The sequence below is a fragment of the Paroedura picta genome, chromosome 12 (genome assembly GCF_049243985.1).
Source record: "Paroedura picta isolate Pp20150507F chromosome 12, Ppicta_v3.0, whole genome shotgun sequence".
In the NCBI taxonomy this organism is placed as follows: Eukaryota; Metazoa; Chordata; class Lepidosauria; order Squamata; family Gekkonidae; genus Paroedura; species Paroedura picta.
In genome coordinates, this window is record NC_135380.1 from 26,191,288 (window position 1) to 26,218,674 (window position 27,387).

General features: G+C 50.6%; 1 protein-coding gene across 5 annotated transcripts; it reads right to left on the reverse strand.

Moving 5' to 3' along the window:
• Positions 1-958: 958 nt before the first annotated feature.
• PSD4 (pleckstrin and Sec7 domain containing 4) lies at positions 959-27,358 on the reverse strand. Of its 5 annotated transcripts, none has more exons than XM_077305340.1 (17): positions 27,135-27,355; positions 21,922-21,958; positions 15,364-16,481; positions 14,863-14,923; positions 13,994-14,435; positions 12,786-12,980; positions 11,564-11,644; positions 10,328-10,440; positions 9,062-9,120; positions 8,585-8,674; positions 8,251-8,294; positions 7,512-7,672; positions 5,578-5,648; positions 4,760-4,905; positions 3,642-3,786; positions 2,576-2,719; positions 959-1,684 (listed from the first exon to the last, which is right to left on the reverse strand). In XM_077305340.1, the coding sequence occupies exons 3-17, from the start codon at positions 16,372-16,374 to the stop codon at positions 1,427-1,429; spliced, it is 3,021 nt and encodes a 1,006-aa protein (XP_077161455.1). In that variant the 5' UTR covers positions 16,375-16,481; positions 21,922-21,958; positions 27,135-27,355; the 3' UTR covers positions 959-1,426. The 5 variants fall into 5 exon arrangements, with proteins under 5 accessions (XP_077161455.1, XP_077161456.1, XP_077161454.1 ...); XM_077305341.1 differs by lacking the exon at positions 27,135-27,355 and adding an exon at positions 23,020-23,262; XM_077305339.1 differs by lacking the exon at positions 21,922-21,958 and having other exon boundaries at positions 27,135-27,358.
• Positions 27,359-27,387: the final 29 nt, after the last annotated feature.

The window sequence follows — 27,387 nt, forward strand, 5'->3', positions numbered from 1 at the left end:
CCTCCCAGCAGCACTGCCCACTCCACCCAATGCAGTTCCCAAAGAGTAGAGACCCTGGTGGCACTTCTGGTGGGACATATCTTTGGGGCTATTCTTCTGCACTAGTTCATTCTAAGCCAGAGTGAACGGCTTGCGAGAAAAACCCACCTGGTCAAACTTGCAAAATGGAAATCTTGGAAGACCCAGGGAAAAAGCCACTGCCGGCTGCTTGGAAGCAGAAGGATCCCCCCCCCCCTTGCCCGTCACCCTTCCTCCTCCTGTTCCCCTCCTCCTCGAGTTGCCTCCTCTCATGAGGGGGGCTTTTGCAGGGCTCAGGCCAAGAACAAGCAGGAGGCTGGCTTGTTGACGAGGGACACTCTGCTGGTCTCTAGTTGCATCTTTTTCTCTCAGGGCTTTGGCAGCACAAACACCCAACTCTATGGCTGTCAGGTTTCAGGCACAGGTTTCAGGCACAGAGCTGAGCAGTACCCAGGCCAGGATAGCCCTTGGTCTAACTCCGGGCTGGGCAAACTGTGGCCCTCCAGATGTCCATGGACTACAATTCCCATGAGCCCCTGCCAGCAAATGGACCTCTGGAGGGCCACAGTTTGCTCACCCCTGGTCTCACCTGTAGCCTCCTGGGTCACAGGTCCTTCACAGAGCGCTCTTGGAGCACAGAGCCAGTTTGCAGAACATGCCTGGCCTTGGCACAGGCCCCAAAGGCGTGATGGCGCCCTGCCAGGGCCAAAGACAACCATCTCACTCGAGTTGACTTGGCTCGGCTGCAAAAACTGACATGGGAACGCGGCAGTGGGGCTGAGGCCCCAGGAGAAAGGGGAATGAGCCGGGCTGCCTTCTGCATCTTCTGTCCCAATTCACCTGCTGCACTCTCTGAAGCCCCAGTTCTCCTCCTTGCCTCCTCGCCCAGTTCCATCTCCAAAGGGCGGAGGAAACCAGGTAGCCCCCAACATCCAGTCCAGAAGCTTGCCTGTTTTCCTTTATTGCACCAAGGTCCCATCTGCCCCTACAGCAACTGAGAAACAAAGAACCAGATAGGACATCTGGGGTGGGGTGGGGGGGATGTGTGTGAAAGAATGCAGAGAGGGCCTTCTCCCTCTCCCCACAAGAAGGGGCCCTTTCCCTGAGTACAGCATGCCTGCAGCCCTTTGGGTCAGGAGGTCAGGGGCTTTCAACCCCCAGGGGCCTTCACACTCTATGGGGGGGGGGAGCCTGCCGCCCCACCAGTCTCTTGATTCTGCCTGTTCCCAGTGGGGCAGCACCCTCTGGTGGCCAAATACTGCAAGTGCCGATTTGCCTTGGTTTGAAAAAGCAGCAGTTCCATTATGTACCGTTCGAGGCTCCGGCCCAAACAGGACCCCCGCCCAGGAGTCCCTGCGTGTGAGAAGCAAATGCTCAGGCCGGCCGGGCAAAGTTTTCAGGGGGAGGGTCACAGCAAATGCTTGTTGCGTCTGGGGATGATTTTCCGCACCGTCCTGCGCTCGGAGATGTTCCTCTTCACCTTGATGTCGGTGGGCGGCCCGTCCGCGTTGAGGGATGGGCTGGAGTGGGACTTCTTCAGGCTGGGGCCGTCGTCCTCGTCAGCCTTGCTGGCCTCCCGCAGCTGCGCCTCCCACTGGTCGAGATCGTCAGTGCCGCTGCTGAGCTTCACCTCCAGCAGTCTAACGTAAGTCTCGTACCGTCGCTTCTGTGCGAGGGGGAGAAAAGGACGCTTGAGCGGAAAGGGAGGGGGCCGGAATCAATCAGACCCCAAAGCGAACAGGGAGCAGAGGGATTTTCCCAGCAAGGAGCTGCACAGGCTCCTGCAGCCGGCCGCTGCTTCACTTCCTCTAGGTACACGCTCCCGTTCTCTCTCCCGCCCTCCAACAGGAAGGAGGCAAAGAACACCCACAAATTTATGTTTTGGGGTGCAAAAACGGCATCTTCAGAATTCCAAAGAAGAAGCCTGACAACTGCCACGGTTCTCTGAGCAGACACAGTGCTGGGCAGTGGCACAGGGGCTGGAGAGGAAGTTCACCGCATGGTGAAGGATGCCCAATAGCCCATTGTTGGGGGTGCCAAGAAGGAGAAGGGCTGGGGGCAAATCTTCAGGGGCCCTGATTTTCCTGAGGGCCTGTCAAGCTAAGTACGGGCTTGTGATTTGCTTGCATATCATGTCTGGTCTGGATGAGGGTGCTGGCTTTTAGCAGCTCGGTAATAGCAAGCCATTTCGCCTGGGGAGGGGAAGAATAAAGCCACATCCCCCATAAACCAGTTAACTAATTGTCGTCACCCCCCCCCCCCAAGCACTTTGGACACTCCTACTTTGTGGCAGAGACACTCACCCCTTTGTAAACAACTGCTCCAGACAAACAAGGCGACCTTTCAGCCCAGTGGAATTTTTACACTGAAATAACCTGGCAGGTTTCACAGACTCTACTCTATGGAAGGTTTTCTTAAGACGGAGGTTGGTGGGAGGGAGGGAAGGGGAGAGGAGAGGAGAGGAGGCAACTGTGCCCCACATTGAACAAGGGCTTCCTAAGGCTTTGCCGTGGGCACTAGGAAATGCTCTCCTGCTGTGCCCCCCCCCCCCCCGCACCTCATAGAGCAAATATTCCTTCTTGAGATGATACTCCTCCAGGTCTCGGCTACGGCCGCGCTTGTCGGGGAGGTTCCGCTGATGCTCCAGGAGCTCATCCGAGACCTTGTCCATCCAGTCCTCGTGGGCCAGGTGCTGGTCCTCCTGCAGCAACAGAAACGGACTGTGAAGCTCGTCTTCTCATCAGCCCTGGATGACCAGGGGCAGCAGCCGGGGAAGGGGGAGGAGGTCATGGGAGGTGCTGGATGCCTGCCAAGCTGCTTCCCAACTGCTTAGGCAGCTGGACCAGCATCACAGAAAACCAAGGAAGGGGCCTGCTAGAGAGGCTCTCAGGTCTGGATTCTCTTTTCCTTGCTTCTCCAAGAGAGGAGGTGTAGCGTCAGGACGACAGCCAGCATGGTGCAGTGGTTAAAAAGTGGTAGACTCTGGAGAACTGGATTTGATTCCCCACTTTTCTTCCACATGCAGCCGGCAGGGTGACCTTGGGCTTGTCACAGTTCTCTTAGGGCTATTTTTGCAGAGCAGTTCTATTAGAGCTCTCTCTGCCCCACCTACCTCTGTTGTGGGGAGAGGAAGGGAAAGGAGTTTGTTAGCTATTTTGGGACTCCTTCAGGTAGTGAAAAAATGGGATACAAAAAAACCAGCTCTTCATCCTCTCCTTTCTGGCTTTCACTTGGCAGCAGGGCCTGTGGAAAGGACTGAATATCTTTTCACTTATCAGTTTTTTTTTTAAATCCGTTCCTTTCTCCAAGGGGGGGTATACTTGGGGGGCATACTTGGTCCTTCTCCTGCCTTCCCCCCAAAATAACACTGCAAAATATGCCAGGGCAAGAGCAATCTTTTTGAGAAAAAGTGGAATAAAAATCGAAACATAAATAATAAAATGATACGTGACTGGCCCAAGGCCATCCTGTGAGTGGCCCAGCTGCATGGGGATCCAAATCTGCAGCTCCCAGGCGCTAGTCCAGCACTCAAACCACACCACCACCATGCTGGCTCTCAAGACACGCAAGCACACCCCTCTGCTACACGCCCAGAGACACGCACGCAATGCCCGCCAGCTCACCAGGGAGTTTTTGCAGGTTGCTGTTGGGAGGATGGGCCGAACAAACCTCCGCTGAGAGCCCACCGCTGCTGGGAATGGTGGGGAGGAGAACAGGGCAGCTACCAGATTGACGCGGGAAATCCATGAATTCATTTCCTCTGGAGTCCTGGGGGAAAGGAAAGCATGTTCCAGACAAGGTAGTAAAACCTCCATCCACGCAGGCATCCCATCAGTGAATAATGGGCTGAATGAGGCTGTTTGCCCTAGTCTAGAAGAGCCCCCCTGTGGCTGCCTGGGCTGAGGAGGAAGAGAGGACAAGGAACACTCTAAGGCAGCCCGTCTCAACTTTTAGCCACTGAGAAACCTCTGAAACATTCTTCAGGCTTTAAGAAACCCCAGAAGTGGCAGGATTGTGCCGAATACAGCTGGGAAGCATAGCTGAGGACACACCTACCCGTAGCCCCTCCCCTTCCCACGATACTGACAAGACCAATGAAGACTCTGGAGAGCGACCGCCAGTCTGAAGACGGGCCAGCGGTCTGATTTCAGCATAAGATAGTTTCATGGGGCTGTGAAGCCCTCCGCATTTTAATGTGCAGTGGGGGGAAATGTGCAGGAATAAACTAGAAGAAGAGTAAGGCTGAGGGAGCCCTGATATTACTGCTCGGTCAGAACAGCTTTATCAGTGCCGTGGCGAGCCCCCAGGAAGTTCAACGAGTTGTTCCAGTTTTATTATAATTATATTCAGCTCTCTCTCTGATAGGCATCAATAATTTGGGACCAAAGATATGGAAACTTGTAGCGATTGTGTGGCAGGGAAGGGACCAAGTTTGATTTGACTGTTTGCTTTATGTTTTCAGAACAGGCTGTGTGTGTGTGTGTGTGTGTGTGTGTGTGTATGGGGGAGTTACCACTGTACTGTCCAAAACTAGTGGGTTTCCCCCCCCCCCCACCCACATGAAACTGCCCTATGGGATGGACAGAAAGTTGTGTGTAGGATTGAGGTGAAGGCAAGAGACTGGGAAAGGATTGCTGCTTTCTGACTGGGAGGCATCATTATTCCTGCTTCCCCCCCCCCCCCAACACCCACCCACACCCACTGCAATGCCTGTGCCGCCGCATGGCCTGGGAATACCCACGGTGCTTGGAAGAGGAAGACGTGCCAGTCGGCAGTCTGGAGCCGGAAGACGTTGGGCCGCTTGGTGTACTTGCTGGCTCTCTCCGCCAGGGCGTGGTGCACCCCAATGGGATCCTCTGAGCTCAGAGAATCAAGCCGGTTTTCGTCCTGCGGGGAAAACAGGAGAACACTGAAGGGAACGGATCCAGCGCTCGGACGTCAGGCTCAGCATTAAATCCTCTGCATTCTGAGCACAAAACCTTCCAGATTTCCCATCAGCAAGGCTGGGAAAGGGCCAAGGCTCTGCCAGTCACAGCAGATGGTCCTAGGCTCGGTGCACTGTTGTTCTACAGGAGGAAATTTCCAGGGTTTATATGCATTGAGCCCATAAGATGCTCTGAGAACAGCTGTTAAATATATGCCAGCAGGATTCCGGCTAAGCACTGGAGGCAGTCCAGGGAGCCTACTCTGTTAGCCAGGGAGACCAGCTCCTGGCCCAAGCACAGCTGGACAATGTGATCCTATGGAAGAAGAGAAAAACACTGCCTAATAACTCTTCCCCAGGAACAGCACGGGAAACCAGTGCAAAAGCAACCTCAAGCACTGCCCAAGGCAGGCCAATGTGATGGATACGCCCATGCACAACCAGCATGGAGGACATCCCTCTGCCGTGGCCCTGAGAGATGCCACATTTCTTGCTGGTGAGCCTCCTCTGTGAATCCCAAGTGACTTCTCACCAGGTCTCTGGACAGGTGCATCATAGTTCTGGCCCGCAAGCAGACATGAGAATTCAGCATTAGGAAGTCCTTTCCATCCCGTGCCTGATGGGCCATCTCTTACCTTGAAGAAGTAGAGCACCATCCCCTTCAGCACCGTGTGGAATGTCTTCCAGCCTCTCTTCCCCCAGGGGGCTGCAAAGGAGCAAGGCAGGGGTGGGGTCAGATAAGGGCCCTGCATCTCTGGAGGTCAGGCCCTCCCCATTTCCCTGGGGCCAAACTGCACATGGCATTGAGAAGATACGAATGGATCCCCCCCCCTACCCACTGTAACTGAATCTCCAAAAGCAGCCAGCCAGAGAGTGGGAGGGGGCTGGGGGAGAAAGGAAGGAAGGAAGAGATGAACTGGAGCCCTAGTATTATGGAAGGGGGTGGGGGGAAGCAGAGAATGTACTCTTTGCCTTGACCAGAAATAGATTCAAGTGGGTAGCCGTGTTGGTCTAAAGTAGCATAATAAAATCAGAGTCTAGTAGCACCTTTAAGACCAACAAAGATGTATTCAGGGCCTGAGCTTTTGAGTGCAAGCACTCTTCCTCAGACTATGAACTCCTTACACGACAGGAAATGCTGGCAGTGGCTCGTGGGAATTGTAGTCCATGAACATCTGGAAGACCACAGGTTAACAACCCCTGCACTAGAGAATCTATCACAGATTCCCACCACCACGTAGGGGCCCTTGAGTAGAGAAACCTGATGGAAAGGTAAGAAAAAGAGGAAACAGAGACAAGATATCTCGTTTCAAAGACAGGCTTGCCTACCGGTCACTGGTCTGTTCAAAAACACTAGTTCAGGTTGAGGCCTAGTAAAAATCACAGAAGCTTCTCTCTCTGACTGCTGACTGTAACTTCAAACAGTGAGTTCAGGAGATGGGAGCCTGATTCAGGTGCTGGTCAGACCAGTAGGCCTAGTGGCTTCCAAGGCTGAAGAATCTGGAAGGGAGTTTGGCTGACCCATTCCACCTCCTGCATGCAAGGACCCTTGGGTGGGAGGAGGTGCTTGCTTGATTAGGCCCTCAGCAGGGGCAGAGTATACCGTCTCATAACAGCAACGCTTGGTTGGGTCACCTGGGTAGTGACTTACCTGTTAGGTCAGGTCCCATCATTAATATATGTTTGACTGGTCAGCTGGAATGCCAATGTGGGTCACTGGGCATGGGGAAAAAACCGTCCTACTTTTGCCCTCTGTCTGGATTACATCTAACTTTGGGAGATATCAGAGCCATTTTGGCTGGACTCGGCTTTGCCAGGTAGCAGCAGGATTTAGAGCCAGTACTTGGCAACACACATGGGTTAGAAATGGAGCTTTCCTCAGTGTTCATTGTGTTTTTATCCTCACTGTTCACAGCTGATGTATGTATATATATATATATATATATATATATATATATATATATATATATATATATATATATATATATATATATATATATATATATATATATATATATATATATATATATATATATATATATATATATATATATATATATATATATATCCCTACACATGCTTATAATAAACCACTTTATTCTATTTTGTGTTATTCTTGGATTTCAGGGTTGCAATCTGGATCCAGCAGTTGAGCCTCTGTTGGCTGCAGCTCCCAGCACAACCCTTTTCTCTAAATCAGCTTGCAAGGGTCCTACCTTGCGGGGCTGACTTGCTGATCTTAGACCCGGGAGGGCTACTGACTCGGTCCCTTGGTCTCTGGCTGGTGGGTTAGTTCAGGGGACTGATGGCAGCGCTACCCAGGGGTTGGTGAGGCTTCGCCCCTCTGGACTTCTTGGCCTTGCCTTGGACCAAGCCATCACCCCAGTGGAGGGTTTCATAAGCCTTTGACATCTTGCTCCAGGCAGCCGGGTCAGGGAACCACAAACAAGGATTATTCTTCCCTATTATCTTGGCCTGTAAAGCCATGGCTTTTCACACACCTTGATCTAGACAGGTGGGGTTGTTGGGGACTGATATTGCTAGCTCAGGGGGACAGTCCTGCACCCACCTTTCTTGCCATCGGCCTCAGCATGCACCTTGCGGGTGAGGAAGCCCTGATGGTACACTTTAGCAGCAGGATCGTGGGACAGAGTCAGGAAAGGATTGCTTTTCTTCCGGAAGGATCCGGTGGGTGGGGGCATCAGGGTGGTGGAGATCTCTTCCTCATCCCTACAGGGAAGACATGAAGGATCAAGGAGAAACTGTGCAGGAGTTAGACAAGGAGACAGACAAGCTCTAGGCAGGAAGCAGGTAAAATTCTGGAGCAGAGCCAGCAGCTGTTGCTTCTGGGGCTGGGCTGGCAGCTCAAGGAGACCCTCTCCAGCCAACACCCCCTCCCTGGCCAGCATTGTTTCCAGGCTCCTTCCCAGCTTCCAGCATTCAATTACCCTTGCGAATTTTCTGACTCAACTAAACATGAGAATCTACATGTGAGCTCAACAACCACTAGAGGGCCTAAAGAAAGACCACACAAGAAACGGCTATTTCTAAGCCAATCACACGAAGCGCCAAGAAAACCATTCCCTCCCGCTCATCTGTCTCTTTGCCACAATGCCCTAAAAGAATCGCCCGGTCAGTGTCAAACTTCAGAAGCCAGAATTTGGGGGAGCCGGATGGTTTTCACACAGAATCAAGCCCTCACCCCCCACCCCGCTTTGTTTACAGACTGGGGTCCCTCTCCCAGTCCCTGCTGCCCTTCTCTGCGTTAGATCCTCTCCCGCTTCCCTCCTTTGGTCAGCATTACTTACACAGCCCATTCCAATTTTTCATTGCGGATGGAATAATACAGCGCCTGGAGAGGAAAAGTCAGGATGTTAGATTTCCACCTGCGTCTAGGACTGCATGCCCAGTCCATCCTTCCTTCCCTCCTGCAATTGCAGTCTTGCAGTGCCTGTCCCAGTGAACTGCAGGTTTCTGCAGTGAAACCTGTGAACTGCAGGTTTGCTTTACAGCTAAGTATTTGAGAGCTCAGAGATTCAGACAGGCTTTGGACCTTTTATTGGGTCTTTGGGTCCCTCTCCGCCAGGGCCAGGGCACTGCTCCCCACTCCCATCCGATATGCACCGCCTGGAGCGCATGTACCTTCAATTGTTCTTTGCGGAAGTTGCTGCCGTTGTTCATGCCCTCAAGATTGGCCAGAAAAGCTTGACAAGTCATGCTCCGGCCAATATTCTGCCATCACCAACCAGAAGCAACAGGGGGGTGTCCAGGTAAGAAAAAGAGAAAGGGACGAATTAGGCTGGAGAGCTTCTGCATGGGTGTCGCGCTGCCCACACAAGGCACCCTCTTCCCCTCCCTTGCTGGCAGACCTGACATGGAAGAACTGCAGGCTTGAAAACCATCAGCCGGTAGTGCCCAATACATGTTGCTCTTCTTTGTCCATGCAACACAGTCCCTGCTCCACAATATGACCATTGGCTAAAACCCAAACCTCCCAAGAAGCCAGTCTCAGCTTCAGGGTGGTAAAGCCTTTCCCACACAGCAGGTGGTCATGGCTGAATTCCAGGTAGAATATCTCCAGCTAAACACACGCCCTGCCCCCCTCTCCCCTGACCTTACCTGCCCATGCAAATCAGTATTGAGGAGCATGATGGCACAGGTGAGGGTGTGCACAGCATCTGTGGGAAAGAGGCAGGTGCTCAGAGGCAGGTATAGGAGACAACTCCCTCCCCATGCTCCTCCCCCAGTGGCAAAAGGAGTTTCTGTATTCACCCCCATCCTAGATGGCCACCATGCAAGCAAGGGCAGGAGGCATTCCAGTGCTTCAAACAAGCCAGCTGAAGTTTTCTGCCCCATCCCTTTTCAGGGTTCCTTGGAATCGGAATCAGGGCCTGCAAATTATCTATCGACCCAAATGACAAGACGGGACGAGCAAAAGCATGACACCCCTTTGGAGATGGCTCCCTGTTCCCTAGAGCTGCGGGCATTTTGTCCCACCCTACAATCGACAACCAACTTGACTAAATAAATAATCATAAGTAAACTTCAAAAAATGGGGAGCTCTAAAAATCTTGCTGTACACCTTTGGCGGCATTCCCTTGCTGCTACAGCCTCCTGCCTTTCACTGCACACTGCTGCTTTCCCCGTCAAACGCTTACTGTTGAGGCTTTGTTTCCTTCCCAGTGCTGGGGGGGGGGGGGGAGGGGGACAAAGTCAAGTTCAATCAAGAGTGAAAATGAGCAAGATGTGCACTTTAGTGCAGCTCCCATGAGGAAATCGTGTCTTTGGAACACAGGTCAGGGGGGAGAGGATTGCACAGAGCTACTGCATGTGACTTTTAACCAATGGCAAGCAGTAAGCGATGCCAGCTCAGTCCCCCACGCTGCACTGCTGCACGGCACTCGCAGGAGCACAGTGCAATGCAGAGGAAGTCAGGAGGGACTGCAAAAAGGTGCTTGTGGTGCCCCCAAATGCTCAGGTGCCTAAAGGTGTGCAAGTGACCTTCAGGGAAAGGCAGGGTTCCCCACTCGTCGGGCTCACCGAGTCTTGCTTTAGCACAGGGGTAGTCAAACTGCAGCCCTCCAGGTGTCCATGGACTACAATTCCCAAGAGCCCCTGCCAGCATTTGCTGGCAGGGGCTCATGAGAATTGTAGTCCATGGACATCTGGAGGGCCGCAGTTTGACTGCCCCTGATTTAGCACTTGGCAGATTAATCGGAGCAACAAAATGTGATCCAGCCCTCCCAATCATGAACCGTGGCGTTATCACCCCGGCCACTCCCCCTTTGGGCAGCCCAAACCACTTTTGCTATGATACTCCCCCTTGAGCATGGCAGATCCAGTCCTTGGTGAAGGTCACAGGACAGGTGTCTGCAGGTGCCTTACCAGGTGTGAGGGAGGCCTCGGGGTTGCAAGAGTGATAGCGCTGGGAGAAGTGCCTGAGGATCCTCTCCCGTTCCTGGGTCTCCCCGGTAAGCACAAAAGCCTTCAGGAACAACCTGGCGACCAGAAGAGCCCAAGAAAGCCCAAGAGTGAGTTGAGGGATAGACAGATGTGAGAGGTGGGAGGGGGGGGTTGCCTTTTCCCCACAGGGTTTGTTTACGTGAGCTGTTAATGATCTTGAAATAATAATATCTCAATCTGCTTCCGTCTCTGATTGCTTTACATGACTAGGAAGACAATCCAAGGCAGACAAAAGCCTGTAAGATAGCTATTCAGCCTCTGTTTAAAAATTTCCAAAGATGGAGAACCCACCGCCACCCGAGGAAGCCTGTTCTACTGAGAAACCGCTCTGAATGTCAGGAACTTTTTCCAGATGTTGAGACGGAATTTCTTTGGAATTAATTTCATCCCATTCATTCTGGTCCGTCCCTCTGGGGCAACAGAGAACAATTCTGCTCCATCCTCTATATGGCTGCCTTTTAAATACTTGAAGATGGCTATCAGATCCCCTCTCAGTTATCCCCTCTCCAGAGCTCCTCTCAAAGCTCCCCCAACCTTTCCTCATAGGTCTTGGTCTCCAAATCTCTCACCATCTTTGTTGCCCTCCTCTGGACATGTTCCAGTTTGTCAACATCCCTCTTCAACTGGAGTGCCCAAAACTGAACCAAGTAAGGCTGAACCAGAGCAGAGTAAAGCAGTACCATCACCTCCCATGATCTGGACATGATACTCCATTTGATACAGCCTAAAATCCCATTTGCCTTTTTAGGCACCGAGTCACACTGCTGACTCATGTTCAATATATGGTCTACTGAGACTCCTAGATCCTTTTCGCACATACTACTGCCAAGACAAATCTCCCCCATACTACATTAGTATAGATGGTTTTTCCTACCTAAATGCAGAACTCTTGGCCTCCCCCTCCTCCTCGTGCTGGGTTTCACTTCCTGTGAGGTCTCAACAGGATTTCTGCCATGCTGAGCCACTGAACAGATCCCAGCAGGCTAGAAGCTGGGACACTTCTTTGATTTTCATTGTCTTATGCTGCTCCACCCTCAGAGCCACCCTCTCTCCTCTCCACCCGAAAGAAAGCCCCCCCCTCCCACACCCACTATTTCCCACCTGTCACACAACAGTCCCACGGTTCGAGCATAACAGTCAACCCTCTGGGAAGGTTACCTCAGAGCCTGGTCCAAAGTCAGCCCACTGAACTGAAAGAACGCGAGGTAGGCCTCAGCTACCATCTGGCTGAAGTCGTTGCTACAGACAAACACATGGAAAGAGCAGGATGATTCAGGAAAGGTTGATTCCAGCTGCAGACTTTGCCAGCTCTGCAATCCCAGCCCTTCAGGGCAGTAGGCACATTCTCAATCCCTCGGGACTTCTAACATCCAGCTCCTTTAGGGCTAGCCCTCCCTAGGACCACAAAAAATGCCCCCCCCCAAGTATACCCCCCTCATTCCGCAGTGGAAAACCGACAAAGAGAGAGCACAGAATGACCCCGGAAAAGGTTACCTTCAGTCTCCAAGGGACAAAAAGCTCACTCCTCAGTTACAGATTCTCATCCACTATTTGCTCACTTATTTACCAATCATTTTATATATCCTTCCCATCAAAAAGCCTCCCGAGGCAGTTTGCAGATAAAAATCAAATGTTAAGCCATAAAACCCCATAAAGTCCCACCTGCAGTTCTCATAAGATGACAGCAGCAAGGAGCTGACAAAATCAGCAGACGCAGCTCTAAAACTGTCCTCTGGAAAGAGGACAGGGAGAGGAAGAGGGGCTAGATCCTAAATGGATAGTCTGCTTCCTCAAGGACAGGTGTAGCTGGGCCCACCAAAAATGGCCAAGCAGAGACTGATCTATAACCATCTGGGTCTGTTTGGGGGGGTGGGGGGTGGAAAGGGCTGTCAAGTAGCAGCCAACTGATGGCAACTTGTACGGTTCTCAAGGCAGGAGACACAGAGGTGGTTTGTCATTGCCTGCCTCTGAGTAGCGGCTCTGTTCTTCCTTGGTGGTCTCCCATCCAAGTACTAGCCAAGTACTGACCCTGCTTAGCTTTGGAAATCTGAGAACAACAGGCTAGCCTTGGCCATCCAGGTCAAGCCAGGAGCTAACGTCTGCCTCCTGCAGGGCAGATGGCACACGCCTTACCATCAGAGATTTACTGTGCAATAAAGTGGTTAGCCAGAGCTTTACAGGTGGCAACTAACTCCGAACAACAGACACAAAACAACCATCAGGGATCAAGAGGGCAAGGAGCAACCTGGATTTCTTGCAACTCCCTGCCCATGAGAAGAGATGGGAAGGAGTAATTGTACTGTAAATTATCCCGGGTGCTTCAGTGCAAGGCATTTGGACAAGCAGACATTCAAGGACCGTGGACATTTTAAGACCTTACTTCTTCCGGAGAAAGGAAGCCACCTGTGTCCTCTTGAACCCATCCAAGTGGTACAGCCGCGCTGCCAGACGCTGAGCCGCAGCCCGGTCTCCAGAAGTGCCGTTTGCAAGGACAAAACCATTGGGTTCTGCAGGCTCCTTGGCCTGTGGCATCTCCACTGTTTTGCTGGGCCCCTCAGGGGGATCTTCAGGGCAACTGCAGAGAAAGAGACAGACAGGGGTCAGCAGCAGTGCTGGGAAAGGGACCCCCTTGGTGGGCCACTGTTACAGCAACACGAGACTCTTGTCTCCAGGGATGCCATCGTTCCTAGAGGAACTTCCCCACCCGCACTGTTGACAGCCATCATGCTGTCATGCCTGAGCAACACGGATGTGAAGCACTAATCCTGGGTTGCTTGGCAAGCCCAACCCAAACCATAAAAGCCCCCCCCCCTTTAAGGTCAGAGATGACAGAGCAAGACAAGATTGCATCACAGCAATCTGTTGAAGGAGCAACTGATGAAAGCCTGCCCCTGGATCCTCACGCGCCAGTGCTGGTTGCCCCACCTCCCTAGCCAAAGAGCATCCCTGTGGATGCCGCTTTCCTGCCACTGCTGCCACTGGACCAGCGTAGCTCATTCTGTGTTGCTTTCTTGGGGTGCAGCATTTGAGGTATGCAAATACACTACCTTGCCACCCCACAGGGACTGCGTTCTCTGGCCTCATGTTGCCCCCAAGAGTTATCCCCAGCCACTGCACAGAGCTCTTCCCACTCCAGAACTGTTCAGCACCTCTTCCCCCCTCAGCAGCAGAGAAAGTCAATCTCCAGCCATGCACTATGCTGCACAGCCAACCCTTGGGCAGTCGCTGCCGCCTGTATGTCAGAAGCTGGCCGGGTGCAGGGTAGACGCTGGCAATGCAAAGAGCAAGGGCCCAGGGGCCCTGCTTCGTGCTGGGCCAGTGGCTAGAGACAAGGCAGGGACTGGCAGAAGAGGATTCACACAAAGAGGAAGGCAGAAGCAAACCAGCAGAGGAAAACAGAGGGTGACACAGAGCTGTAAGAAAGCAGCAGTTGCCTCATTCAAGGAAGCCTTCCACCAAATGGCTGCCCCGCTGCATCTGTTTTCTTTGGCCCAACAAGCCCCACCCCTAACCACAACTAGAGGATACTGTGGCCGGTGAACGGAAAGCGGCCGAGAGAGCCAACGAACGGAGACTGAGAAGCATTACCGTGGGGTCGCCGAAGCCTTCTCCTCCTCCTCCTCCTCTTCCAAGATCTCATCTCCAAGCACCGTGGGCACTTCCACCATCTCAAGACGCTCCACTGAGTTTTCTCGCTTCCTGTCTGTGCCTCCAAGGGAGGCCAAGTGAAAATCCCCTGTAGCGACTTCCTCCTGCAGACAGGAAGTTCGTTCAGTCTCCTCCACCCCTGCGCATGAAGACTCTGGGTGGCTGCAGGAAGGCGCTTGTGGCTTGAACCTCTCCTGCCACAGACTCGGCTCTGCTTCATTGGCTGAGAAGACCCGGGTGGCAGGAGGGGTTCCGATGATCTCTGCAGGAGACGGCGGCTGGAGGTTCTCACTGGGTTCTTGCAGCAAAACTGACAGAAGGGAGGTGTTGGAGGCAGAAAACAGGAGGCCTTCACCTGAGGAATCCGCAGAATGGCTTGCACCTGGAAGATGGATAAGTTAGTTATACAGCAGCCCTTTACTCCATAAGCCCCTCAACGTTTCTGCATGATTCTGCATCGCTTCACCCTCCAGGGCAACACAGACAATTAGGTTAGCTGGTGCAGGCACCCCACAGCATGAACGCTACAAGACCGAGCCAGTCTTGAGTGGGAGCTTAGAGATGCAGAGGCTGAGCATGACTTGAAGCTCATTTAGCACTAAGTCCTATGCATTTCACACTTCCAGGAGTGAGTCTCCAATCCCCTACCCAGAAAATGAAGGCGAATTGCTCTTTTGTTTATTTATTTCTAATGAGAAGCCCAGCATACAACAATACATTTTGAAAAACGGTTGCACAGTCCTTTCTGCTTTCTTCCTTTGTCGCCACCTGATTCAACTGCAAAAGGGACAGATGCTGGTAGGACTCACCTGCAGCCGAAACACTTCTGGGGTATGCATCGGACCACCGGTCTGCAAAGCATCCTTGGTCCTAGAAGACACAGAAGATGATGGAAACAGGCCGTGCTTGGGAAGGCAACTCTGGCCCCGCTGGACCTCTCTGCCTCTGTTCATTAAGGTTTCTGTATGCTACTGGACGGGGCTGCTGAAATGGACAGAAGGCTTGCTCCTGCCTAGGATGAGGGATGCATGGGAGCAACTGGAAAAGAAGGAGGGAGCCAATACAGGCAGCATTTCAAACTGTTTCCACACGCTCGCCCTTTATGGGGCTTGATCCTTGCCGCCCATTGCAACACGGGCTCACGCAACAGTACGACCTCAGTGGTTAACGTTAAAGCCAGGCTTCCCTAGAGCCAAACGCCACCTGCCTTAAGGAGGCTGCACTGCAGAAGGGACACTGTTGGAAAGCAACATGGAAAGTGGCATTTTATTGGGACCCCATCACCCATGCCTCACGGACAAAGGTCTTACCTCTATGTTCTCTGTTGCAGTGCAATTGCTTTCAGTATCCCCCTCCGTGATCACCAAAGGGGAAAGGGAGCGGTAGTGAGGCATATAGGTTGGGACAGGACCTGAGGTCAGCTCAGGGGAAGAGGGTGAGTCCAGGGTCTCAGGACCGGTTGCAACACTTGTTTGGTAAAAGAAAACATGATCCTGTTTTGGAGACACCAGCCCACTGTCCGGTACTCCCTCCTCATCTTCCACCCAAGCCCTTCCCTCTGGATGGCTCCACAAGGTTTGTCCTTCAAAGCTGGTGGTTCTTGTTGGGTGGGGACTCTCTTGAAAGAGCGGATTGTTATAAAACAAGTATTCCACCTCCTCGTCCTCATCCTCCTCAGAGGAGCCTTCCTCTTCTTCCAGCCTCTCTGATAAGTCCTCTGATTCCTCACTCTCACTGTCCAGGAGCAAAGGCTCATGGGATTCCGTCAAGCCCTGCGGTGCAGGTGTTGCTGGCATCTTCTCTGGGCTAAGCAAGGGGATCTTCTCTGTTTCCTTCTGCTTGTCAATCTCCCCTTGAAGATCCAAGACACACATCTGGGCTTGAAGGATACTGGCCCAGAACAGTGCCTGGGTGGAATCATTGCTGCTTTTGCCCTGATTTTTCAAGTTTTCCAGGTGAAAATCTTCTCTCTGGGACAGCTCCAGTTTTTCAGAGAAGAGGTCCATGCTCTGTGAACCCGGCAGAGGCCCTGCAGCATGGCTTGAAGCTAATGCTGGAAAGGGTTTCTCAGCAGGTGTTTCAGGATTGCTGCTGGCCCCCTCCAGGCTCTCCTGCAATAAATCTAAGTTCTCAAGGCGTAAGAAAGAAGCAGGAGACACCATTTCACTTTGGAGAGTTTCAGAATATGGAGGCCGGTCCTGGGCTTCCACGGAGCTACCTCCAATTTCACAGCATAGTTCTCCTCTTCCATAATTCACCAGAAAGTCTTTAAGTTCTGAACTGGGGGGTGGTCCAGAGTGCTCCATTCTGGCGTTCACCATGGAACCTTCCAGGAATGGTCCACTTAGGCTAAGCCAGAGACGAGTCCTGCCCGCATCTTATTTGCAAAGGATTGAGCAACGCCAGTTCCATGGCTCTTCTGCCTACCCTGGAAAAGAGAAAGCAAACACAGGCATGTGGGTTAACGTTTAATTAAACAAATGCCAGAGAGCATTTCTGAAAGCCCAGCCACCTCAAAAGAACCCTGCAAATGCTTGCTTTTGCATATCAGCTAATCACAAGTACAGAAGCAACAGAGAGAGTCCAGATCCGTTGATCTCTTCTGTAACTTATAGTGGCAAATGCATAGTCAAATGGAGTGATGACACCAAATGTGAAGAGAGGAAAATGAGAAGAAAGGGAAAGCAAAAAGGGTGGTGGGGGGGGGAGTAATTGCTAAAGGGTCAGAAGATGGATTTTTTGCCCATATCCGGAGCTGTTCAGAGCCTGGTGGCTACTTCATAACTCTCCAATGAGAACCGGGTAAATTAGCTGGCCAACTATGGACAGAACACTAGGCTGTTGTTGCAGCTGTGTAGAGCCCATTTTTCCAACCAATAATTTCTTAGCCAAAAGGGATGGCACAGCTTGAATCCCAAACTCCAGCGTAAGTTGAGGCAGGCTGGAGAACTCAGCCTCCATCACAACTTGATCATGCTTTCCAGTTGCTAAAAGGATTTTGCAGCTCCTCCATTTTTGCAAGCGACATCACAAGAGGACGAGTGTGATTATGAAGTCCCCTGACCATACAGGTGCAAAAGGGGCTTTCATTTCAAATATTTTGTCATTTCTATATGTTCCCAAAGTGCAGCTGCAAGCACTGACACCCTTCTAAGTCTACTAATGTCAACAAGCGTAAAAGGGTGTCACTCTTTTTAGGACTGCCCTGCAGATAAATTTTGCCTCTGTACACAGTGGACAGCAGAACACCCATTTGCTCTTATCACAGGAGCAGGGGTTGATCTGATATGAGGAATTTCTGCAGGGACCAGGAAACCAAAGGTCAAGCAATCAGACATGGGTTCAGGCACAGAAAGGAAGAGGATGAAACTGAACACACCAGTTAACTATTCGAGTGAAATGGGATTCCAAAAACCAGCTTGCTTCTGACCTCTGTGTACAGACCACAGCATAGATAGGAGCTGGGTACCTGCCAGCCAAGCACAAGACAAATCCTGGCTTGCAATAGCCCTGTCAAGGAAACACTACGTGGAGAGGCTTTTGCAGCATTGTAGCAAAAGTGGTTTTGGCTGACCCTCATCATTCTTCAGCAGGTTTCCTAAGATCAATTACGCATGTTTAAAAAAAAAATCAGAGGTAATTTCCTTGCAATGTCAATATTATGTGAGTTAGATCAAACCAAGGGTTCATCTGTTCCTGCATCCTGTTTCATTCAGTGCACACAGAATTGCAAAAGCAGCTCTTCCATAGGTCTATTCAAGGTCATTATAATTCTGGCCATTTTGGTTTTTCACTGGTGCTGCAGACTGGCCATTTCACACAGGTTATCTGCCCCAGGGTTCAATGCTGCCAGGAAGCAGGTCCCCCCTCCCCCATTTCTTCCCTGCAGCATTGTGGTACATTCAGGCACCCTCTGAGATTTCCCTGTTTTTTCTCTGATCTTTCCCAAACCTGTTTTGATGACAGAAGTTTTGAGAAAGACAATAAAATCTAGGCAATTCCTGTATGAGTAGGAAAATTCTGATTTTCCTGCTACATGGAAAACATTTTCCCTGTCCTTGCAGTACTGATTCCTTCTCCTAGCCTTCCCGCCCCCTTCCCCCCCCCAAATATTGGCAGTGGAATATTGTTACAGTTATATAATCTGATATTGATAAGTCTAATTGTTTTTCTCACTTCTCGTTTTACATTTTTTAAAAGTAAGTCTCTATCCCTTTCCATTGCAGAGCTATAAGGGGAAAGACATATCTCCTCAAGGAAAAGGACTGATATTTTTTTAAAATTGAAAGATGGGGATTAATTTAATTGAAAGATGGGGACACTTTTCTATTCAATAACAATTTCTACCAATCGCCTGGAACACACATTAGGCTAACTGGCCTATAATTTCCTGGTACCATTTTTTAAAACTGGCATTACCTTTACCACCTTCTAATCATTTCAAAGGGAGGCTAATTTTAGAAATGTTGTATTAAGTTTGGTAGGAGATCAACAATTTTGCGCCTGAGTTCCTTGAATAAATGGCACCCAAACCCAGGGATTTATTGGTTTCCAATTTGTCCATCAGCCCCCAAATCCAATCCTACATCATCTCCATTGACTCAGTTCTTCCAAGAGTCTTCATTAAAACCATGGTTCTGATGCGAGCAACTTCACCACATTCTCCACAATGAAAATCAACAGCAAGAATTCTTTCGGTTTCTCTGCAGTCTCCTCTTCTTTTAGCTGTTCTTTCGCCCCTTTGTCAACCAAGGGCCCCAACCACCTCCTTGGCTGATTTCCTTCTGCTGATGTATTTAAAGAAATTGTTTTCTTAGTGGCTTCAGCATTATGCTCCTCATAGTCTCGTTTTGTCAGCCTTAACATGTGTTTTGCTAGCTCGAGTCTGTGCTCTTTTCCCCCCAACATATTCAGTGCAACTTTTTATAGGAAACCTCTCTGCTTTTTATAGCTTCCTTCACTTTACTCATTAACCACACTGACATCCTCTTAAGACAGTGGCTATCCTAATCGGAGAGATATGCATTCTGTCTTTCTCTCCAGTTCTGTGATTAACATAGTTTCCAAATGCCCTAAAGGGTCTGCCCCTTTTTTGCCCCCTTTTCCTTTGACAAATCCTTTCAATTTTTAGGCATTTCTGCTTCTGAAACCAAAGACTTTTTGGGCAAACTTTCATGTACATAAATGCTGAGGCCTGTGGCTGTGGTTCGAAACAACACTCTTCTCTTACACCAGGCCCTGAACAGCACTCAAGACCACATCAAGGTTCACCTCCTTTCTAGTCAGATCCATGTCCATACTCTCCAAGGTGCAACCACTGTTGGTATCTAGGAATTCTGTCTGTGTGCACTTATCCGGTCAATGTGATAATAGTTGGAGCCAATCATAATCACTCAGCTTTCTCCCCTAGGTGACTTCCTTATTTCTTTTTCCATTGTAAGTTCACCTTCACAATTTTGGTCGGGTGGGCAATAGCTTCTCCTCAAAATCTGGTTGCCTTTCCATCCTGATAGTCCCAGCCATTAAATATAAGCTGGTGGCCTGTTGGACCATAGATATGTTATTTAAATTAGGAAGGATCCTATTTACCTTTACCACATACAGTTATTGGGGAGGGGGGAAGACTCACAAATGACAAAGGATACCTTATTAGAAAAACAAGCAACTGAATCCGTTAGTTTCAACCTGAGTCTGTGTTCAGATGTGCCCCTAGTCTCCTGTTATCACATTCCTATTTTGTTATTTTATTGACAATTCTCCCCTTCTCTGGGGCTTATGGTAGATTTCTAACAAAGTAGCACTCAGACTTCTTTTAAGAAGGGAGGAGGGAGAGTTGGGGTTTTGCTATTTTTTGTTGTTGTTGTTTTTAACTGGAAATGTTTTGACTGTTATTGTAAGCTGCCTTGAACCATGAGGAAAAGCTTAAACAAATAAATGCATTCCTTCCCAAGCTGATGCCTGGCGGCCTCAAATCCCTGGGACACCAGAGCATGAAATCAAAAGACATCAGAGCTGAAATGCTTCTCCGAAAAGCTGGAACCAGAGATTGGGAAGAACCGTCTCCTCGAGGACTGGAGAGAAAAACCCACCGGCCCTGTAGCTCCAGAGAGACACTGATGCAGTTATCCCAGGCAGTAAAACAGGGGCCGCCTTGCAAATGCCTCAGGGAAGCAGTCTAAAGAAATGCCTTACTTCTGGCTTAACACATAAGCAAACCATCAAAAGGAGCCTGATCTTCCTCCAGTCCTTTTCTTCTGACTCCGCTTAATGGCTATCTTGGAAAAAGTGAACAGCAAGCAAGCTGACTAATTCCAAGATAGACCACTGATCATTCTGGGTCAGGGCTATCTGCTCCACCTGGCAGAAGCTCACAAGTAGAGAAAGTTCTGGAAGTGAATATCCTGAAATTATCTTCAAAAGGAGGAGATGCTCCAGCACCAAATTAGACACCATCTATCAAGCTGTGTTCTACATCAGGGGTAGTCAACCTGTGGTCTTCCAGATGTCCATGGACTACAATTAGCATTTGCTGGCAGGGGCTCATGGGAATTGTAGTCCATGGACATCTGGAGGACCACAGATTGACTACCCCTATCTACATCTACGGAACTTGGAGATGGTATCAGCAGAAAATATTCTAACCAAAGCTGTTTCCATATACATACAATTCCTCCATTTGTTGCTACAAATGCTGCTGTCCTTGTGCCCACCCAGTCCCCTCCACTGTAGTGGGTGGGGTTACTTTTAAAAATCAGCAATCAGTATATGACACTAGAGCAGTGGTTCTCAACTTTCCTAATGCCGCAACCCTTTAATCCAGTTCCTCATGTTGTGGTGACCCCCAACCATAAAATTATGCAAGTGTTCTTTCACAAAAATTAAACCGAAACTGACCAATGGCATGAAGATCCATTGTTTATGATTGTATATATAAACATTTTCCAGGGTTTCTCAGTTCGGTTCTCCCTCTTGTCCCATCATTCCGATCTCGCTCTTTTCCGCTGCTCCAGACAGACGAATGCTGTATCTCAATCTACCTCGCAAGGCTGTTGTGTGGATGGTGCCCCCTCAGCCAAGCTGCTTGCCCTGCCACGACCCCTATGAAAGGCCCAGACCCTGCAGGACTTCTTTATGCTGAGCTTTTATGTCAGGCTTTTCCCAGTTAGGTTTATTTTGGAGGGCTTAATCCACTGCCAGAAGTTGGGATTTTTTTGTTTGCATTTTCATACTGTTGTAACTATATTTATTATTTCTGTACTGTCGTGCATCCCCCACTCTACTTTGTGGGGGAAGGGCAGTACATTAATTTAAATAATAAGTCATTTATCAGTGGGACTTTGCAAATCCAGTGCAATCTTCTGTCCTGATAAATCCCTGGCATTCATTGGTGATGGTCAGAGAGTGGTCCCTTTCCCTGACGGCACTCTTCCTGGAATTGTGGTTTATTTTGCCTTAGTGATGAAACTCTGCCCAGGAAATCTCATTTCCCAAAAAGATATGTACTTACAAACAGCCCCTAAGTTATTCAGACTGAAACATCCAAATTTAAAAATGCATAGTGAATTTTGGCCAAAGTAATGAGGGATGAGAGCCCAGCTATACTGTTGACTTTTTGAGAAGAGTTAAAAAGACAGTAAACAGTGGAAAAGAACATAGCATCTGAATCAGCCCACAAATGGTTGTAAACATAAAAGATTCAAGGGAAAATTTTTAAACTCCTGTAACTCAGCTATTACCCATTAGATTTTTTACCTGATTATGCCCTTCACAAACTCTCTGTGATAAATGTCATAGTGACTGAACAATTTGGCTTGATTTTATAGCCAACGTTTGGATTTAAGAATTGCTGAACATCCCTCCTGTCTTACCTGTTTAGGATATGTCTAGGTAGGTAGCCGTTTCGGTCTGAAACAACACAACAAAGTTTGAGTCCAGCAGTGCTTTTAAATCCAACAAAGTTAATATCAGTTAGTAATATTAATGTTATAGTTATTTATATGTATGGTTTCCTGTATAGTTCTTAGTTCCATGTAAACTGCCCTGAGCCTTTGGGGAGGGTGGTATATAAATGTGAATAAATAAATAATATAATAAAGTGCATGCTCACAAAAGCTTATACCCAGAATGAAACTTTGCTGGTTTTAAACGGGCCACTGGACTCAAATTTTGTAGGGTAGGTCTGACATCAGTGCTTCTAATCTAAACAGTAAAGGGGCTGGGAGGTGTGCCAATCCGCAAAGCAGGAAATCTAGGCCACCCGCAGAAGTGGTTGGGGCCTCTACTACTTTGGAGACAGCACCAGTAGGCATGGGAGTTTCAGCTTGTAAATTCGCTAAAAATAAATCAAACATGGCCAGGTCACATCTGAACATGCTCCAGGAGCCCCCAAATCAAAAAAGGAGGAAGGGATCAGGGCGCAATTCTAAATAGGCCGACTCTGAATTATGCCCCATTTTCTCCCCCTGTTTTTAGAGCTGGACTGACAAGCCTGCCAGAGCTTAGGGACTCCTGATGGGGACCTACGAAGGACTTGGCACTCTTTCCAAAGGATTCACCCGTGGTAGGTCCCTGCCTTGACAGGGGCGGTTTGCCACGAGGTCAATGAAACTTCCATGTTCAGGAGCAGGACGACCGGTGATTGCCCGGGAGGAGGGAGGCGAGCAACGGGAGGTGGGAAGGGGGGCAGCGCCTGCAGGAAAGCCGACCGGGAGGCGCCGGGCCAGCACCGCCGGGCTCTGTCTGGCGCACCCAGGCCACTCTCCCGCGCGGGTCACTTCGAAATGCCCCGCACGCAGCTCAGGCCACAGCCGGCGTGGCCCGCCCTCCCTCGCTCCCTCCCTCCCTTGCTGAGCGCCCGGCAAGTTTGCCAGGAGCTTCGGCGTGGCGTGGCGTGGCGCATTCGCACGGGCGCCTGCCTGCCTGCCTGCTTGGCTGACCCGGCGGGAGAGGCCCGGCCCCGGACTTACCCGCCCGTCCTGCTCCCGCAGGGCCGCCGCCCGGCCCGGCCCGCCTTCTCCCGCAGGCGAGCGGAGACTTCCCTTCCCCTTGCCCGAGGGAGGAGGGCGAGCCCCATGGTGCAGTCCGCGCGGATCGGGGCCGTGCGCCACCCCCTGGAGGCTGGGGCCCGCCCGGCCGAGCTCTCCGCCTCGGAATCGCCACTTTGGAACGAGCTGCCGAGGAAGCCGCAGCTCAGCCGCGGCCGGGAAGGGCGGGCCGGGCCGGGCCAGGCCAGTGCCCTTCCAGAGCGCTGCAGCCAATGCGCTTGGCAGACGGCCTCCCCAAAGCCTGCGCCGTTCGCGGGACAAGAGCCAGCAGGCAGGGACCCGTTGGCAGGACAAGAGGACAAGAGCCTCTTGCAGGCGGGATGGAATGTGGGTGCCCTGGGCCGTGGATGCGGGTTAGCTCGCCTGACAGCCAGGGGCCAGCAACACCATCGATGCAGGCTTACTGGATGCCAACTCCAGCTTCGGAAATGCCTGGAGGTTTCAGGGTGGAACCTGGGAGGACAGGGTTCAGGGAGGAGAAGGGCCTCAGCAGGACACAATGCCACCGCATCCATCCTCCTGAGCAGCTGTTTTCTCTATGATCTGGTGGTCTGTGTTTTGGGGAATCCTGACCCCAACTTGGAAGTTGGCAACCCGACTTTGCAATGCTGGTTGCCTTCCTTTAGGGCAGAAAACTCTCCTCCATACCATTCAAATACGGGAGCTCTCCTGTAGCCCTTTACAGATAGATGACACCCACTGCAGCAGCATCTTGTGAATTTCCTAATCTGGGTATAGATAATGCTAGAATGATTATTTAAAGCTATTAAGGCCTGGAAAAGGCAGCATTAGCCTATGACAGCCAAAACAACACAAAGTCTCGGGGCACCCTGAAGAATAACACATTCATTGGGGTAGAAGATATTGCACACAGGGCAGTTGGGCATTGGTTCTGCCAAAGTAGTCTCTGGTCACAGAAGCTTCTGCTTTGATAAGGCAGTGAGTGTCTAAGGCAGGGGTAGTCAAACTGCGGCCTTCCAGATGTCCATGGACTACAATTCCCAGGAGCCCCTGCCAGCATTTGCTGGCAGGGGCTCCTGGGAATTGTAGTCCATGGACATCTGGAGGGCCGCAGTTTGACTACCCCTGGTCTAAGGTACTACTACAAGATCCTTTTTCAGCTATGGTGATAAAAAATGTAGCTTCTGCCGAGTTAGAAGAACGAAGAGTTGGTTCTCATATGCTGCTTTTCTCTACCCGAAGGAGTCTCAAAGCAGCTTACAGTCTCCTTCCCTTTCCTCTCCCCACAACAGACACCCTGTGAGGGCCCTGATATTCCTGCTCAGTCAGAACAGCTTTATCAGTGCTGTGGCGAGCCCAAGGTCTCCCAGATGGTTGCATTCGGGGGAGCGGGGAATCAAACCCAGCTCGCCAGATTAGAAGTCCACACTCCTAACCAATACACCAAGCTGGCTCACTACACCTTGCCCTTCTAGGAAACCTGGTGCCACCTGCAACAGGAGCCAAGCCACACCTTTCCCACCTTTATCCATGCTAGCAAGGCTAAAAAATTCAGGGCAAACTCCTCCTCCGGCTCAAAGACCACATGTCCTCCCTGCAGTAACCCACATCCAGCCATTACTCTGAGAACCAGCTTCTCACTTTCCCCTCCTCACACAACGTAGTTTCCCATCTTCCCCACTCACAACTTCAGTGACGATGCAACTGACGGAACAGAAAGGAACAACCTGATGCCTTAATTTACAACACGCACAGCAAACATTTGAAGACAAAATTCTTTCACCTGTTCCCCTGATGAGGCAGCCTGGGCTTCAAATGCACGGCATCCGGCAGCATCAGCCTGTCTCAGTTGTGGCTGACGGAGATCAGCAGGATGCTCAGAATAGATATCATGACCCAAGTGGGGCGGAGCCTTGCAGATCTGGAGGCCCTGTGGTGCATAATTGTTGATACAACTGACAGTGTTGTCCCTACTCTTATCAGAAGGCAGTGCTTTAAATTTAAATGTTCTCAGGACTCCCATGGCTTTTGATCCCGTTTTCAGTTCTGCCGACCTCCATCGTAGGGTTTTTCAGTAACCTTGGACCAAGGTTTCTGTGACCACAAACTCAGGCATTCTTGGCGCTCCGCAGCAGGAAAGGCCAGCTGCTGCAGAGCAGATTGCCATTGTCATTCTTTTACTCTTAGGAGCAGAGCTGGGCACAACAAATCTGCCATTGAGCTCAGCCTGACTTCTGAGAACCATCCTTAAACCAGCCAAACTCCCCTGTTCATTCTCTGTCCTTTCTCGGTTTCTTCCCCAAGACTGGGAAGTTTCACCACAGACTTACCTAACACCGCCCCAGTGGTCGGGTCTTTACCCATTTCTTGAGTCAATGAGATGAGGCAAGCAAGCGATTTCCTGTATGTCTACAGGGTTAAGCCCACCTCCCGCCATACCAGGAGGAAATGGAACTGCAGGTGCAGAATACTCCTGGGGCCGAGAGGTCTCTACGCTCTAGCTTGCAGAGGCACCGCAACATGCAAAACTTCTGACCTCAACAATAAAGTGTTCTCATCTACCAGTAGCAACAACTGGAGGGAAAGGGAAGAGAGCAGACTGCTGGGTGCCGAGAGGGGGAGGCAAACTGTTGATTCATAGCGACCACACAGCCTCACCCTGCAGGGTGCCATCCTTGGAAAGAATGCTTCTGGGTTTGTCATAAATTCCCCTCCTTTGGGGGGGGGGAGGATGCAGGCATGAGCTGTCCCAAGGAAACAAATGTGGATGAGTGACTGCATCTTGGGGTGAAACTCTTTGCTCAAGTGTCTGCAACACACATCCCAGATTGGGGGGAAAGACTGAAGTGGGTCAGAGCTGTCCACATAGTCTCAGGAGCAGTTTGTCAATATAGAGGGGCTCTTAGGAAGTGGGACAGTAAAAATAAGCTAGGGAGGGGTGTGGGGGGGGAAGAGCACAGCTGCTAGAACGGCCTCAGTCAAAACCACTGCCAACCAGTCAGGGAAACTGGGAAGAAGCAAATGCCCAGCGTCAGAGTGTGACGTACAGGAAAGGCAGGGAAATGCAGAAGGCCTTGTACACATGGGGCAAGAGATGATGGAGCAAGAGGGGGGGGGATTCCTCCAGCACTTGACTAAGAAAGTATGGGAATGAATTGCACAGCATCCTGGCAAGGTTTGGGTTGTGCAAGGCCACAAACAGGTGGACACAGGTGCAAGCAGAAGCAGCCACTATGTCATATTCTGTTCCCACAATGGTTGTGACTTTGGGCAGATGTGCCATCTAAATGTTAAAGACATTCCAGAGCAGGGAGATGTTAATCAAGGTCATTGTGATCTTTGTGTGACACCTCCGCTTCAGGTGGCACCATCAGGTGGTGGAAGTCCTGTTGAAACAATGTTTCCCTAATAAAGGGCTACAGGGCTCAAGTGGCATCTTTGCAGTTCTACAGAATTTTCTTTTTAGACAGACATGCAGTGTTACAATAATTCCGCTTGTTTTGCCCTTTCTAGGTGGAAGAGGACTGTGCTTAAAGCATGGTGATATGGCTTGGGACAGAGTGGACAGGACTTAATGCATCATTTCATCCCTGGGTTCTCACCTTTTCAAGTGCCATGGGTCAGGTCACCAAGGGTCACCTTTGTCAACATCCAAAATGCCCTTCTGATGATTTAATGCCCATACTGGGGGATCACGGATCTCCATAACAGATTAATGCATCGCTTTTTCTGTGGAGTTTTCTCAGAGGACCTGCTTCATGCTGATTCTTACCGTTGCATCTTCAGATACAGACCCCGTTGTCAGCAGGAGCTCTGAGCCGTAGAGGGGTGCTACTCTAGCTGGGTGACCAGACTGAGACAGGCAGACCCCCCTACCCCTCTTCAGTCCCCATTGCGTGACTGTTAAGAGACTGCTGCACTTTCTCCTGTCACTTTGGTGCATATTCAAGGCCCACAAGCATAGAAAACAAGGAAAGAGGGACGTGGAGTAGGGTGGGGTGGGTGGGTAGGCTCTAGAACCAAATCACAGCTGTATTTTCCTCTGCCCCTCTTTGATCTACTGAGTCTTTACTCACCTCTTTTTTTCTCAGCCAAACACCTCCTGACTAGGTTGGCACAGTCCAATCGGTTGAGTTCCCTTTTAAAAAATCCACGCCTGGGTCGGGAACAGAAAGAGGAGCGCGAGTTCCATCGTCCAGCTGCAAGGGATGCCAGCCTCGCCAACAGACCAGAACTCCAGGTAGAACAAAGCATTCTGGGACGTCAGCCACGGCAGTCCTCGGTCCTTACATCTTCTGGCCGCTTATGAATGGCCCTGCTTGCCTCTCT

What these genes read in the sequence shown, in the direction of transcription:
- PSD4 (XM_077305339.1), bottom strand. Translation starts at nt 16,374, where the DNA reads ATGGTGAACGCCAGAATGGAGCACTCTGGACCACCCCCCAGTTCAGAA. An exon ending in AAGGCTTCGGCGACCCCACG is followed by an intron (nt 12,981 to 13,993) that starts GTAATGCTTCTC and finishes CTTTCTCTGCAG; the next exon opens with TTGCCCTGAAGATCCCCCTG. An exon ending in TGAGGCCGATGGCAAGAAAG is followed by an intron (nt 5,649 to 7,511) that starts GTGGGTGCAGGA and finishes GCTCCTTTGCAG; the next exon opens with CCCCCTGGGGGAAGAGAGGC.